This window comes from Melanostigma gelatinosum (genome assembly GCF_949748355.1).
Source record: "Melanostigma gelatinosum genome assembly, chromosome: 2".
NCBI lineage: Eukaryota > Metazoa > Chordata > Actinopteri > Perciformes > Zoarcidae > Melanostigma > Melanostigma gelatinosum.
Genome location: NC_136635.1, coordinates 13,646,257 through 13,659,296, shown reverse-complemented (window position 1 = coordinate 13,659,296; position 13,040 = coordinate 13,646,257). Strand labels below are relative to the sequence as shown.

The 13,040-nt window shown below is 41.2% G+C and overlaps 1 protein-coding gene across 1 annotated transcript; it reads right to left on the bottom strand.

The window, feature by feature from the left end:
• Positions 1 to 8,482: 8,482 nt before the first annotated feature.
• polr2m (RNA polymerase II subunit M) lies at positions 8,483 to 12,543 on the bottom strand. Its single transcript, XM_079287821.1, has 4 exons — positions 12,228 to 12,543; positions 10,858 to 11,448; positions 10,501 to 10,723; positions 8,483 to 9,133 (listed from the first exon to the last, which is right to left on the bottom strand). The coding sequence occupies exons 1-4, from the start codon at positions 12,335 to 12,337 to the stop codon at positions 8,990 to 8,992; spliced, it is 1,068 nt and encodes a 355-aa protein (XP_079143947.1). The 5' UTR covers positions 12,338 to 12,543; the 3' UTR covers positions 8,483 to 8,989.
• Between the last annotated feature and the right edge of the window lie 497 nt (positions 12,544 to 13,040).

Sequence of the window (13,040 nt, the reverse complement as noted above, 5' to 3'; positions counted from 1 at the left end):
AGCTCTGCTATGAATTATTCACATTTTCCATTTTTGAGGGCAGCAAAAGAAACACCTTTCAATATGATGCAGTACAACATAACTGCAACCTCAATAAATAATTATTAGCAGGATTATTGATAGTCTGTATCTAATTGCATTAGATTGAACAAGTGCACCTCATAAAGTGGCCACTGAGTATAAATGAATGCAGCATTTTTTGCATTTTGAGTATTTCCCACTACCTCAAGCAGTTTCCATAATTTACAGTCATCAGATTTCATCATCATTAATCCCTAATGGAAGGAAGGTTTTCTAATGTCCAATATCTGATCTAAAAACAATATGTGTGACTGCAGTCTGAAGAGGACTGAAGCTGAAGGTTGGTCGGGACCGATTATGGACAGAACTTACCACATTGTATCTCAATGTTGCTGTTTTTAACTGCAAAAAGTCAGTGACAAATAAGGTTCAGAAGGACATTCACACTTATAAAAGATCATTCTGAGCATTAGAAAAAAATATTTGAATGTGCGTGACAGTGTGTTTTCCAAATCAGTATGTCCTGAGCAAGAAGAACTTGAAGGGGTGTTATATCTGCAGTCTGACTACGAGCACCTGTCTGAAGACGCACGCCATGCAGCATGTAACACATGTCACAGAGAAGCGCAGCCTTGTTCTCTCCTCCACCTCTTCCTGCACCCAAAACTCCTCCACACTCTGGTGCCGTGGCACCTGTAGGGCTGAGACAGGGATGTATACACAAGGCAACCAGGACTGTAAATGTTTGCCAGAGTGTGATACATTCTTCATTGGTCATGGCCCTCTTTGTAATGTTATGTTTTATGCTGACAGAGAAGAAAGAGTAACAGGAAGACAAACAGCCTTGAAGAATTTAGTTAAGGTACTGCGTAGATGACACTGTACAACAGAAAGTATTAGTCTTCTGCCCGCTATCACACGGATGTGATTGTAGTTATGTCAGAGGAAATGTAAATGGGGTGTAATTGTTTTGAATTTCAGTATCTGATTGGTAATTTGGTGGGACATTTGTAATGTAAAGAACATTTTATTTTTTAATTTAAAAAAGATCACAAATACATGGACCCTTTGCTCGACACTGTGGTATCACTGACATCAAAGTGCCTGTCATTTTTAATTTACCTTATTGTGTAAAGAGTTAAAGAAACAATACAGTACATGAAGCTTATATTACATTATGTTGAAAGACAGAATTGAAAAAGTGAATATATTAGTTGGCTTTATTCCATGTCCAGAACCAGTGGTCTGAACCTCGTCTATCGCATCAAACAACAAACCGCAGCTGAAGTGGCTGTAAGAGATACTGTAGAAATTGATAACTTGATCATACTATCAGGTTTTCATTTTATACAGATTAAAAGTGGCATAAATTCATATGTTACATGTAGCGCGATAACTTCTGGTGTCCACTCATTGATATTTCTATTTCAAGAGTGGAGGAGGTTAAACGCAATTAACAGAACAGAACAATCTTGTATCAGGAGAGACTTCGGAGCTTTGGACCAAAGTACACTGGAGCACATTGATTTAAGTCAACAAACTTAAGACTAACGTTTCAATGCCATGTGCGTCTTCACCAGAGTCAACCAGCTCAGAGACTCACATTCTCTTAAACAACCTCAGGAACCCATTCAGCACATGCTGGAAAAATAGGGACAATGAGCTTCTCATATTTTCTCATTTTAACAATAAATGTAATTAATGCGTCATATAAAGGCGTCACCAACAACAAAATAAAATCCAATCAACTTTGCAGCTTAATGGATCTTGTTCAGCCTCTTTTAGCTTATTTCTTTGGTCTAATCTAATGGCTACACATTTACTGAATGGTTCAGTCTAGTAGTCAAATGTTTACGCACTCTTTAGGAATGTAGAACTACTGGCAGAAACTATGAACACAAGACAGGTTTCTTACTCCGTAATATTGAAATGGTGCACGAGATATCTATTTCTTTAAATAAAATGACATGGAGGGTACAGACCACTTCTCCCTGAGGTAGAACAGCAACCACCAGAGGGCGATACTTTCGCACATTTTCTCCCCACAGCTATAACGAACTCTTAATCATTCACTGGATCGTTTAACTTTTGTATATTGCTGAGAGGAGGATTTTGATGGCAGGTTACTGCCCATGTAGCCAGAAACACAACTATTGCAGTGACAGCTGAGATGTTTACAGAAAACAACAAGCAGGAGAGGGCAAGAAGGAAGAATCATCCACATGTACAGATTGTTTTCAATAGAGTGAAAGTGAAGTCATTACACTGTCTAGTCTGTTGTGATTTTTGCCCCTGAAACAGATTTTTGCCTGTTTTTGCCATAAAATGCAATGTTGTCCTTGTCTGTAGTTTGTCCAAAACCATTGGGATGTTACATCTCAGCTGGAATGTATTTACACAGTGAGGGAAGTCATCTAATAGGAGGGCGTAGCAGCCCGTCTGTCTGACAGCTCGTCTCAGAGAAAACAAAACATTAATAAATAAATAAGGAAAACAGTCTGGGCCTCCCACTCCTCTGGTTTATCATTGTATCCAACCATCCTGTGGGGCCAGAGCCGTGCTGCAGAGTCTGTGCTCCAACGTGCTGCACTGCAATCAAAAACACCTGGCCTGGGGTCTTGGAATGGTCACAACATTACAGCATATAAACGAGCCAACTACTTCATATAGAGGCCCCATAATTGTTGGACTGAAGATGATTTCTGTTTGTTTTTTTTACTGCACGGTTTTACTGTTGTTGTAAGACACAAGACCCAGGGCCAGACTGAACCATCCAATACAGACTTTATGATCATAATTTTACAAACAATTCGGGATTACCCAGAAAGCTGTACCACGCTGACTCACCAGAGCTGTGAGACTATCTGGCATGGGAAGTAAAGTGTACTGTCCTTCAGCTTTAGGTGATTTCCCACACATGTCTGTTTCACACCTGCAACACAATAGGACTTGGCATGAACACTTTTTTTAAAATATTATTATTATGAACCTGAAATTTGTAAGATTTGGCAGGAGTCAGATTGGCTGAATTTACACTTCTGGTGCTTGTTAGTCGGGATATTCTCAAATCAAGGAGCATGATTTCATTAAAGCAGCAATGAAAAACATTATTATGTTGTTTTGGTCCGCCCTTGTTTCTGGACAGCTTTAGATTGATGTCACAAACAACACTGGCCATGAAATTATACCTTCACAAACTGGTACTTTGCTTGATTGCCACAACTGACATTACCCAGAGTTTTATAATCCTTCAACCAGACGTTTACTGAATATAATACACTGAGATAATCAACTTGTATTGGAAAAGGATGGCTCAGACTTTAAGAGTTCACTAAGAACAAGCAGATTCATGTATCAAGATATATAACTTTAATGATTACAATAGGTACCTTTATCGGGATGTGGAAGCATATGATATCATTTAACTATAAAAAATGATTCAAGGCTCAAATTTCACTGAATGCAAGTTGAGGGGCGTAAACAACGAAAATGTGAAGTAAAATGCTTGAGGAGAGAGAAAAAAAAAGTTGGACAAAAGTGTATTGTTGTAACATTAATGGGGATACAAGAATAAGAATTTCCCTCCTCATTATGACCAAGCTGCCGGGCAGGGTCTCTGGTTTCTCCCCCCTGCCGTGCCCTGGCACCCCCGCAGCATCCCCACAGAGACGGCTTCCTTGCCTTGATGAGCTTTTGACAGGCCCCAACACAGCCCGCTTAATGCTGTGCCAGGCCAGACATGGAGCGGCTGGGATGCTGGCAGCTTCTTGGCCCAGACCATGCATCACGGGCCTCAACCCATTTTCCCCCTAGTTTTCCTCCCCTCTCTCTCTGTCCACCCTTTCTTTCTCGTGCCTCGGGATTGTTATGCAAAGCTTTTCAAGCAGAGATGTGGGAGTTCTTTTCCAGCACAGATGTATCCAAATCATATTTGTACAATCTCCCGTCATGGCGGGATATGTAGTGTCCGGGCTGAGAGCTGCTGTTATCTGTGGCTGAGCAGCCAGGTGCGTGGCTGTGGCCTCACCTGGGAAATGCACCAGACCTTTGAAACACAGAGACTCACAATCTGGAACCAAACAACAATTTTAGGTCTTTGTCACAAATGACAGCTGTCGATCCTTCAGATATCCTCAGAGATTGTGACTAGGGCTTCACGATTCATCACAATCTTTTCCTTATAGTTGCATATCTATTGATAATGTGCACAATAACAAATTAAAAACAGCACTGGAAGAAAGCCCTGATGACACTATGTCAGTAAAACAACCGTTTTTTAAAGATCTAGCATGAAGTAGTTGACATGAGAATAAAACCCAAGCGAAGAACAACGATACACTACTGCCACCCAGTGGTGTACTGCAAGAACTACCTGCAGAGAGTTCAAATAAACACGTAGCCCATCTGTAGACGTGACTGCACAAGGACAACTCATTACAGCTATACAAAGCCTTTTCCATTCGTGGTCACTTGTATGGCTTTTGAACTGTAAACAGGAAACACATCACGTGTGTGTTGTGACATTCTTATCTCATTGGTTTACTGCGCTTATATAAAACCTGGTCGCTTTACTATTGGGGGGGGGGGGGGGGGGGGCATGTTGGTGGAACACTACGCTTATAAAACAAACGTCTTAGAATCAAAACAGCAGTGTGTACAGTAGAATAACAGTGCATGTGCATTTTATTGAGCTTTACAGATTATTAGAAGCACATGTGCTTCCACTTAGAGCTGTAATTCATTGTTGATTACACCTAATAAATCCAACTCATTAAAAAGTGGATGGAGATGATGGAGGCTCTCTTGAGAAGGATGTAAGACATTGGCTGTTGTTATTAGGGACGGAGAAATGGGCCTTTGCGCTCAACAACATTTAAAAGTGTGAAATAAAGCAGGGCTGCTGAGATTTTCACACTCAACAGTTTACCATGTGTAAAAACAAAAGCACACGTTGGATACGGCTGCCAGTGACCACACACACTTTCACTGTCTTCACAGAAAGTTGATTGTTGAAAACTATGAGTGAATCTGTGTACCACGAGGGACTACAGAAATCTAGTAACTTTATGCATATTTATATTTACTACAATAATTTAGTTTTCAATAAAAAAACACATGAGGCACAAATATGAAACAGTACATGCAATTTTCTTCATCCAGATGTGGAATGCAACAAAGGATATTTACTGAAGTGCTACTTGAGCACAATTTAGTTGTATTGAAACCTGAAACTCTTCAGGTAAATACTGCAAACATTACGACTACGTAGTAAATAATTAGCATTCGCAACAATCATGGAAGGAGTAGTGTATTGATAGAACAGGTATTTGTGTGCAGCAGGATGTTGTAGTGAACAGGAAGACTCAAGCTCTTGATTGGGTGAATATTTAGCCTTCTGCTGCTATCGAGGTCCATTTACAATCTAACAGGTTATTAAACCTTACACAGTGACATCTTTGTAGAGAGGGACCAGCAAGACAAACAAAAATGCCACATAGCAAAGACCCAACATCTGCAAATCTGATCACATTGTGGTAAGCATCCAACTTGAACTAAATCTGTGTAAAACACCTGGTACAGTTCAGGCTACTTGGAACAGAACATGGTCTGATTCTAATATACTGTAATGCCAGTGTCTGAGTGCAGTATTTAACAGACAAACACAAGCTCTGACCACATTCATATGCAATAAGCTAGCCACGTCTGGTGAATGTAAAACAAAACGAATCAGAAAACTTAATCTTAAGAATGTAAAAATGCAATAAATCATTCCCCTGACCATGTTTTACAACCGGCACTCAGTTCAAGGCACCTCTGTCTTTTCCTTTCCTTCAACAGATTCACCCACCAGTCAGGCAACATTTTCCTATCGGCAGGCAGCTGCAGGACCCTCATGAATGTTGCAGCCACATATCATGCTTCCTCTGGCAGTCAACAGTCATGACATGAACTATGTGCGAGCTTCCTCTCACACACACATTTCACGTTGAGATAAGTGGAGACCTCAGCAAAGCCCTGTCAGGAAAGTATTTACTTTCCTCGTCGCCGTGTCAAGAGAACACACGCACGCACACACACACACACAACAAAAGTTTCTTATTCACAGCTCGAGGCATTTGCATATGAAACATTTGTTCAACTGTCACACTTTAGAAAAACACAAACGAGCCGCGTCGTCTTTCTTCGAACCTGCTGTGAGGTTTGTCTTCCACATGTTAAGATTCAGTAAAACACATTTCAAAATGTTTAAAAAGACGTTTCTCTTGACTCGGTTCTAGTCAGTGCCGGAGAGTACAATTACTCAAATACTGTACCTGACAAGAATTTAAGATTCCAAAAGTAAAATTCTGCTTCAACATTATTGCATCAGTATTATAATGTCAGATATAATTATACTGTCACAGGGATATTTTACTGCAGAGAAAGTATTTCTACATTCAAATATTTTACGGATATTTAGCTGATAACTTTTGTATTTTTACTTATGTAGAATTTGTAATGCAATACATTAACGTGTAACAGTACTTTTACATTGTTGTATTTGTACTTTAACTGCAGTGAAGGATCTGAGTACTTCTTCCACCACTGGTCCCAGTGCAGTAAGAGGGAGCACTGGTTCTAATTGGGATGAGGAGATAGGCTGTCACCTTATCTGCAGAAAGCTGCTGTGTGCTGCATTATTTCATCTCGTGCCCTGAAAAAAATATGACAAAAACATCAGAGAATGGAAAAAGCATGACCTCAGACTTTGTAACCTGGCAGATATAATCCAATCATTCTGCTGAGGGCCTAACTCGTGTTTAACGCCAGTCTATACATCATACTGTATATCTAATTCAAGGCTGAGCTGACTGGTCTTTGAAGAGGCAGTTTTGAAATCACATTCCAGTTTCCCCTCCCAAACAGCAAATTATTTCTACTCCCGCGAGACGTGTGATTTCGGACTCGGAGTTGGAGCAAATCACTTGCAGACTACTTCACGAGGAGTTTATTAGTCTGAGACAAGGGGCCTGGGATTCAAGTTGTAGTATAAACAACCTCATCATCAATGGACAACTTAAAGCTTCGGCTAGAGAGTGTGTGCGCTTGGTTCTACCTCAACAACGTCAACATACGTTCAGAGTTAGCATCGACGCCAGACACCACAGAGAAAAGCTGCAGCAAAAAATGTGCCCCATAAGTGGTAACAGTCTCTGAATTTATGTAAGCAAGGTAGGCTGTAATGAATCCCAGCACAATGAGGATCTTCTGCGGAGTGTGCTCATGTATTTGTTATTGGACGTCACCACAGGGCCACTCTGGAGCCCATCAGATACAGTGTCTAAACACACAGCAATCAGATGCCTCCCCCTAAAACATCTCCCACCAATACCTCAGCAAAAATGACCAAAGGTTATCAAGGGGCATCTACCACCAGTCTGACCTACATGAACCCAGCCTCATTTCCCCCAAGATGTGCCTCATTTCTTCCTCATTAAAATCCCTGAATCGGGCTGTTTAAATGAAGATAGCCTGCAGCCTTCTGCCAGAGTTGGAAGAGCGATGATGGGAAAGGCAGTTTGGAAAGACGCTGAATGTAGCAGGCACTTCTTATCTACTGCATATTAGCAAAGTTGAGAAATGGTATTTGCCATGTTGCATTAGCCTGCTGCCGTCCCGTCATCGCCTGCCATTCCCAGCAACATGATCCAAACTCAGTCCAGATGTCTCAGGCATCAAGATTCAATATTTCACTACCTCTGCATTCATCTTATCAAGTGTGTCACAGATCTCTGCTTGATAACATCTCACAGGGTTTAAAGAAATCAGTGCCTGCAGCCGACCACAGCTTCATCAGAAACTGATGGAACCTATAAATGAGCTAAAGATACATAAATAGTTTGCATCTATTTAATACTCAGAAAATAGGGAAACTTAAGAGTAAATCATCTGCTTTGGATAAACTGGGTCTTATTTTATCTGAATGTACAAGAGTCCAAATGTCAACATTGTTTAAAATATAAATATGAAGTTTATCGAAAGCATATGAGGAGCGATTGTCATGTGAAATGACTTGATATTTCCTTATCCAGATGAGTCACAAAGCACATAACTCCTGAACTTTAAGGACAATTTTGTCTTTTCAGTGGGCCATAATGCACACACTGTTATAACTAAGAGGTGCTTTAAGCCCTTTAAATACAACACAGTAACACTCTTACCGTGTGATGCACATCATCACATTATGACACGGTTTCTCTTCCAATTATCAAAACTAGTGTATGATGGTGGCAGACGGATTAATATAAAGACCTGCAGATAGATCCGGTATATTAAACACTCAGACAAGAAAACAATGTTCTTTCATCAGGAAGCCGTTTCATTTTTCTATATAAAGCATCTGCACTGAAAAGGCTGATGAGGAACTTCAGTGTCTGTAATTCACACACACAACAATTTGGGAAATCAGATACATTTATTGAATTCTGTAATAACTAAATCTGACGAAACTATCTGCCTATTTCTTTCAAGAGTTTTCAATCAGTCTGCTCCACCTGCTGATGCATAGAAGTGCAAACACACTAAAATAGTGACGTTAACGTTCAAACCTCTCAAGCTCAGAAAGCCATGACATTATTGGCTTCAGTTTACTGACGAGAAACATTTCCCTCATGATACATGCTTCAAATATAGATTCAAGACTCCTAGTCCACAGCAGGTGTTATTATTCCCGCAGGACACAGAAACAACTGAACCCAATACGATCTGAATGATAATTAAGGAAGCTAGTTTCTCAACCCGCCATTCAATTTCCTGAGGCTGGGATACCAACTATGTCTTTACACGGTGCAAAGACTCTTTTCCTCTCTTAACAGTTCTTGTCCTTGGAGTGAAAGTCCTGTTTGATGGATCCTGATTGCGAGGTCCAAAGCCCGTTTCTCTCGGGGGCCAAGGCCAAAGCGGTTTCCCCAGCTCCGGCCTTCCAGGATCAGTCCTCCTCTGAGGAGAGCTGGGCTCCTTCGTCGTGAACCTCTCTGTAGGCAGCCATGGGGCCACTGTCAGGAGTGTAGCTCCCCATAGAGATCTTCAATCCCTCAGACAGTTTCTGGGCTGCCAGCTTGGCCTGCAACTCCTGAAATTAAAACACAGAAGAAAACGTTGACATGAATAGGCTAACAGAAAACAAGCACATTATTATAAAGCAGCACAGCCATAGCTATTAAACCCTCAACAAAAGTAGGACTGATAATAAGCTTAACAGGCCTCCGTGGGCTGACAGCAGCACACGGTTTGACGTTTGGCTCTAAAGTCATTCCTTTGGATGTGAAGTGATACACAGCTCCTGCACTGCCCTCTAGAGCTGATGGAGGGATCTGATAGTGGACTTTCATTCAGTTCATGCTTGGATTCATAATTAATTAATTCTCCGTTTGATTGGATGAGAACATGTCATAAGTCACCATTGTATAAACTCCATTTTTATATTTTGCATCCCGGTGAAACATCAACACCAAACTCACAACTGTAAATAAATTAGATTGTTGTAAAACATTTCCATAGAAACTCAAGAGTTGCTACTTTCATCTGTTGCACATCATGATGCTGTATGAACAAATATTAGTCATTACTGGACACATATATTTACCTTTCTGTGAGGGTTTTACAGAAGTTAAAATGAAGGCCATGTTCAGAATGACTGTGTGAAAGCACACAGCGCTCTCATTCTCCAGAGGCGCCGACGCAGAGAACTCCAGCAAAACAGCTGAAGCTGCTCAACTTAGACCTCAATGCTGCTCATCATTTAGTCACATTTCTACTATAGATAAAATGATGCTGATACGACCACCGAGAGCGACATCCTTTCTCATAATACAAAACATTTTATGTGTAAATACATTGAGAGAAAAACACTTTTTTAAATGATTTGTATGTCCACACATAGTTGAACAAAATCGAGTTCCTATATTAAAATGGATATTTTTTGGAACACAGAGCTGTTTTTGATTTGAACTCAGATGGCTCAGAAGACATTAAAATACTGTCCCTCAACATGATACCACCCAGCATAGTGAGAAGTATTATTCCTTCATTTAAAGTAGGGCTGGGCGATATGAAGTACATCAAATATCACATGATTGTTCACCAAATACCTCAATATCAATATTGGGTCGATTATGTACGGTTTGACCACTGGGGCTTTCACAAAATATTTACACAATGATATTTTCAAATAATCATTAATAATGTGGATATAATGACCAAGTGGGTAAAGACATATAACAGCTAGAGCAGTCTGAGTTTAGACATCACTTTACTGATATGCAGCCTTTAGAAACAAGAAAAGACAACACTTATGCCATCTTTATATTTATAATATATAGTCTCGTATCACAGTACCGTTATGATATTGATATCTATGACCCCGTCAGTCTGCCTGCAGTTTAATGTTCACGCTGGATCTATAGGATGAGAGTGTGCGGGGGACTCGGCTGCACTAACCTGCTGCTTCTTGGCTTGTTCCTTCTGGAGGACGGCCGACTCGTCCAGAGACAGAAGCTGGGCCGGACTGTGGTGGAGCGGAGGGAGATTGGCTGCAGTGATGTCATCCAGGTGTTTCCTGTCCCGCTCCCGCCTTGCGTGTGCCGGGAGAGGCGATGAACCTTCAGAAGAGCGGCTGGGTGACGAGGATCCTGAGGGAGAGATGTCACTTCTGTGAGGCAGCCTGGAAACACGGTTGAGAAGATGTTTGTTTATAATAACAACTATGATGTTGCTCAATGAAATCCACGTACTAATGCAAGTGTTTTTGGCATAAATGTTTCCAAAAGTAATGATCACATCATGAAGTCCACTCACTGATTTGGTTTGAATCTTTGATTCCTGAGAGCTGAAGTCTTCTCTGTTCTTTCCAGGACAGTTACATAGTGGGGCTTTTTGGGCATCTCCTTTCCCAGAAAGTAATTGTCTCTTGCTGTGCCGTTTAATGGGTCTTTGGACTCAAAACCAGAACTAGTTTCAGACAGTTTGACCCTGCCCAAGGCCTCCACGAGGTCTCCCTCTTTTGTCTCGTCAGAGTTCAAAGAGGCCCCAGCAGCGTCCGTCTCCATCGTTTCACCAGCAGCTGCGCTGGAGACAAACTGGTCGCGTTGCTCATCCAAAGTGTTCTCCAGCATTTGAGCTGAGACAGGTGAGGTCTGCTTCTCCTGTACCACATCGCCTGCAGCAGCCTCACTTTGCCCGTTTTGGTGTGAGGCTGCTGGTGTGTTGGGGATAGCCCGTTGTTGCAAAATTAAAGCCTGCCGATACTTGGACTGTAACTCTGTCCTGGCAACAGACTCCAAACTCTGTCTCCTCTCCTCTTCATCGTGGTGTTCAATGGCAAGGCGCAATTTCGCCGCAAATTCTTGTATCTTTTTCCCTTTGTCAGGAAGACTCTGTAAAATCCTCCTACAAACAACACAAACGCATAATTTGATGCTAAATTCAGAACAATCATTCAAGATACAGATGAGAGACAAACAAACCAACACTAACGACAGATATCTTTGTCAAAGTCAAACAAATGAACACCCTTCTTTAAGTTATTCTCTAATTTGTTGGATCCAAACTCTCCACAGGTGTTCAGTTGAGTTGATATAATAATGGATTCACATCATTTTCTTATTCATGAAACCATTCACTGACCCTGAACGAAATGATCTGCATTTGTTACATTTATCCATTCATTTCTTCAGCTTTTTTTCTTCTTCACGCATCTGTCTTTTGGCTTAAGTCACGTTGAATCCAACTTTTAAATCGCTGTATAATCATACCATGATATACTCTTATTAGTACGCGATCTAAAACTGTTGTATATGAATACAAGTTGACATATTGACGTATTAGTCACATTTGAAATGGGCTTGGATGCTGACATCAATGTGTACAGTTTGAAGGATAAAGCTATGTTGTAATGGTAGTATAGTATAGTTTTCAACCATAAACATTTGTTGCAATCAGTCCAAAAAGGACAAAGACAAACCACATCCTGTACTCTGGTCAACAATACAGCAGGGTGGTTCAGCAGCTCTCATCACAACTAATCAAACTTTGTGTGTGCCTCGGTCTCTTCTGTCATACTGTCACTGCTGTATATGAAACTACGCCACATATCAAGTCACGCGTGAACTTAGCATTCCCATATAGCCTAAACACGGGAGGCACAAACTGGAGCAGTGTGAACTCACTTGTTAGAGAGCATCTTCTCCTGTCGCAGGATCAGTTCTTGGAGCTCCTCTTTGCTCTGGTTTCTCAGGTCTCCCACCTGTCCCTGGGGCTGTGTCCACGACGAGGACATCTCTGCTAGCTAGTGACAGCTAACTAGTAGCTACAGCCATTCACAACCAGCTAACGTCTCAGTTTAACACAGTACATACAAACTCTACATTAACTGTTAACCAGCTCAAAACTCCACCTGTTAACTGACTCTTCTATAAGTTAGAGAGATTTAGAAAACTCTAAAGGCGGCAGCTTCACTTCTTCAACACACGAGACAACAACATTTCAAAGTGGGATTATTCTTCTTCGTGTGCGGAAATACAACATGTTAGATGTGGCTCTACCGCCCCCACTGTGCGGGATAGTGTAATGCACCACTTCGTCACGTCACAGCCAGTGAAGGGGATTTGCTGCCCTCTAGAGGCCAAATATAGTCAGCAGCAAGTTCGTGCAGTCGGTCTGTTGTGCAGGCCTCAGACTCAGATTTTCCATAGCTGCATTTCGCAGTCCGGATGTTATCCAAACACTGTGCCAACCAACAAACAATGACCCAACTTCAACCAAGAGGCTGCAGCTGTATCCTCTCTATCCCCTCTTAGAGTCAAAGTCAGTTCAACTTCTGGCTGCAGCTGCACAGTACATTCAAGGCAAGGCAAGGCAAGGCAAGGCAAGTTTATTTGTATAGCACATTTCAACAACAAGGTAATTCAAAGTGCTTCACATAAAACCATTAAAAGCATCAAAACATAAGGCAAAATAAAAGGAGATTTAAAAACAATTAA